The sequence below is a fragment of the Oryctolagus cuniculus genome, chromosome X, assembly GCF_051225735.1.
Source record: "Oryctolagus cuniculus isolate XC-2025 breed Fujian yellow rabbit chromosome X, ASM5122573v1, whole genome shotgun sequence".
NCBI classification, from domain to species: Eukaryota; Metazoa; Chordata; class Mammalia; order Lagomorpha; family Leporidae; genus Oryctolagus; species Oryctolagus cuniculus.
This window is the reverse complement of record NC_142888.1, coordinates 89,625,821-89,628,656: the sequence shown is the minus strand read 5'-3', so window position 1 is coordinate 89,628,656 and position 2,836 is coordinate 89,625,821. Positions and strand designations below refer to the sequence as shown.

General features: G+C 48.2%; 1 protein-coding gene across 6 annotated transcripts; it reads left to right on the top strand.

Moving 5' to 3' along the window:
* The first annotated feature begins 218 nt into the window (after positions 1 to 218).
* Positions 219 to 2,369, top strand: TCEAL7 (transcription elongation factor A like 7). 6 transcript variants are annotated; one of them, XM_008273066.5, is made up of 3 exons: positions 219 to 356; positions 1,005 to 1,066; positions 1,433 to 2,369. In XM_008273066.5, exon 3 carries the CDS (start codon positions 1,444 to 1,446, stop codon positions 1,744 to 1,746), a length of 303 nt encoding a protein of 100 aa, XP_008271288.1. In that variant the 5' UTR covers positions 219 to 356; positions 1,005 to 1,066; positions 1,433 to 1,443; the 3' UTR covers positions 1,747 to 2,369. The 6 variants fall into 6 exon arrangements, with proteins under 6 accessions (XP_008271288.1, XP_008271285.1, XP_017205134.1 ...); XM_008273063.5 differs by having other exon boundaries at positions 1,430 to 2,369; XM_017349645.4 differs by having other exon boundaries at positions 1,425 to 2,369.
* Positions 2,370 to 2,836: the final 467 nt, after the last annotated feature.

Here is a 2,836-nt window from a genome sequence, read left to right as displayed (position 1 = left end):
GGTCACTATAATTTTGGAAAGATGCAGCCCCTCCCTGGTAATCAGAGAAAGGCAAATACCAACTACCAGGAGAAGGGGCCACTTTTGACCTCTGGAATTAGCAATGACAAACATGAGTGACAGAGCCTGGTGTGCTGGGAGGGGGTAGGAGGTGGGAGGTCGGAAGCCCGTCCACTTCTGCGGCACTGCTGGTGGGAGGGAGAAGTAACGACCAGAGTTGGAGGATGACATAATCCTCACGTGATCAAGAACTGAAGAGAACCGAAGTCCTTATATTCCCGGGCTTCTTTCTCCTCTGGGTAGCAGCTTCTCACTGACCTGCAGACCTGCCTGCCTGTGGCCAAGGGAAGGAAGAGGTAAATTCCGGAAATCCCAGCAGGTTGGTGTGAAGGAGCCGCTGGGATCCCTGGGGCGGTAGTGGCTCAACCCAGGGACTGCAAGGGGTCCAGGATTGTTTCCCCAGACCCCCGCTAATTCGTTGAAGAAATTTACATCTTTTGAAGGGGGAAAGCTGGCGGGGTAGGTGGAAGTCTGCTGAGGGCCACTCTGAGATTTGGTGATACTTTAGAGATAATCAGTTTCTTGCATCTGGAAAGCTTTCTCTTTATTCTTCTCCCTTTCTCCAATTCCTTGGAGACAACGGTAGGCCAGGGGTGTGGGCTGGAGGGTGATGAATGCTGAAAGCCTAAACTGAGGGCAAGAGAGATTTAGAGATAATTTGTAAGGAGTTCGCCTCAGTGCCTGCGGGCCAAGGTGGGGCGGGGCGAGGCGAGGCGGGGCCGGGGTTGGTGGGGGGTGGGGCGTATGGAAGGGGCCTGCCGTGGGTGGTGGGGACAGAAATACTGGCCGAAGGGAAGCCAGGAAACGAACTAGGTAGTAGCAAATGTGGGGTGACGATAGCGATGAGGTGCCCAGATTCAAGACAATCGTGTGTGTCTTGTCTGTAGAGCTGGTTGATTCACAGAGAACCCCCTCCTCCCCGCCGTCTTCCTCTCTGCTTGCAGATCCAGCACTCTTGTGTTCTCAAGGCAAAAAAAGAGCAGGAAACTACCTCGCATCAGCACAGGTCAGTGTGAGGGAGGCACTTAGACTGAGAGTTCTGAGGTCGGGAGTTGGCAAGAGAGAAAGCTGACTGCAGTTTGTGGCTTCACCGTCCACCTCCGCATCTGCTCCCCTTCTCCCACCGGTTGGAGAGGCCAGGAGCCTCCTGCTGGGGGAAATGGTGGGTCGGGGAGGAGGGGAAGCAGATGGGGACGGAGTGTGGAAAGGAAAGGGTGGAAGAAGCAGCTGCATGTCCAACTGCTGAGGGCTGGGACCTGTCGGGCACGGTTAGGAGACTGGGTGAATATCTTGTCGCAAAGAGGAACTGACAATCCGGATTCGAAAGTAACTAAGCTATCCCTCTCTACATTTTCTCCCTGGAGTAAAGCAGGAAAGAACATCATGCAAAAACCCTGCAAAGAAAATGACGGAAAGCCCAAGTGCAGAGTACCAAAGAGAGAGGAAGAACGCCCCTATGGAGAATTTGAACGCCAGCAAACGGAAGGGAATTTTAGACAGAGGCTGCTTCAATCTCTTGAAGAATTTAAGGAGGATATAGATTATAGGCATTTTAAGGATGAAGAAATGACAAGAGAGGCAGATGAAATGGAAAGGTGTTTGGAAGAGATAAGAGGTCTGAGAAAGAAATTCAGGGCTCTGCATTCTAACCATAGGCATTCTGGAGACCGTCCTTACCCCATTTAATGCATTCTCCCCTGAAACAGTTCTTTTCTGTTATTAACATTGCCACTGCTTTCTTTCTGTCTGCATTTTCTTGCTAGGTATTTCCTGTCATTTTGTTCTGATCCTTCAGCGCTGCTTAATTTACATATGACTCTTCTCAACATCTCATCTTTTGACCCAACCCCATTTAATAAGGAGTCTCATTTGCATGGGAAGATGCACATTGTATAGTGTAAAGTGAAAATACGTTGCATATATATATGTGTGTGTGTGTGTGTGTGTGTGTATGCCATATATGTATATTTATAATGACAATGCAAAGCAAAAAATCTCATTCATTTGCATGGCATTATTATACACCAAAGGTGAACAGTGAATCTGTGTGATCAGTATTTCATTTCTTTTTTGCCTACCTGCATCTTCTCATTTTCCAAGAAAAAAAAAGATGAATACATCTCTGTGTGTATATTACTTTTGACACAAACAAAACTAAAATAGACACAATGGAAGAATTTGTCAATCACTTTTTGGAAGGCAGTGAAACAATCAACTCTTAATAGCAGAAATATAAGAAAGAAATGTAAATTTCAAATTGCCTCTGGATCGCTTAGCCAGGGGAATAAACTGGCAGTTATTATAAGATACACAAACGTTTAAGACTCAATCTTTTCATGGGGAAAATATTTGGCACAGAGGGCTGTTATTGGAAAGAAATGAGACAGTAACTCTGAGCTGTGCTTGATCGGATCTTGTTCCTGCCTGTGCATATAGAAACCCAATCTGCCCTGGCATGACTCACCCTGTGCTCAGGAACAAGTCTCGGAGCAGAGGTGGGAACTTTTATGCCAATCCTCAGCTGCTGAGCCCTTCCCTGTCTCCTCTCCTGGGTCCTGCCATGCCTAATGGGCACATCTGCTTCTTCTTCTGGGTCCTTTGCCCTCTGCCATCTCCTCCTCCCATCACCACCACTCCCTCTCCTACTACCACCACCACTCCCACTGCCTCCACCATCACATTTGAGGCCTTGAGTGCCAAGACCCCACTGAGTTTCCTGGAGTTCCCGGTGGGTTGAAGTCCCACTCTGAAAGCCTGTCTCTGCTTGATGGTGACA

Bases quoted from the DNA above. Each gene is read 5' to 3' on its own strand.
- TCEAL7 (XM_008273066.5), top strand. From the start codon at position 1,444: ATGCAAAAACCCTGCAAAGAAAATGACGGAAAGCCCAAGTGCAGAGTA.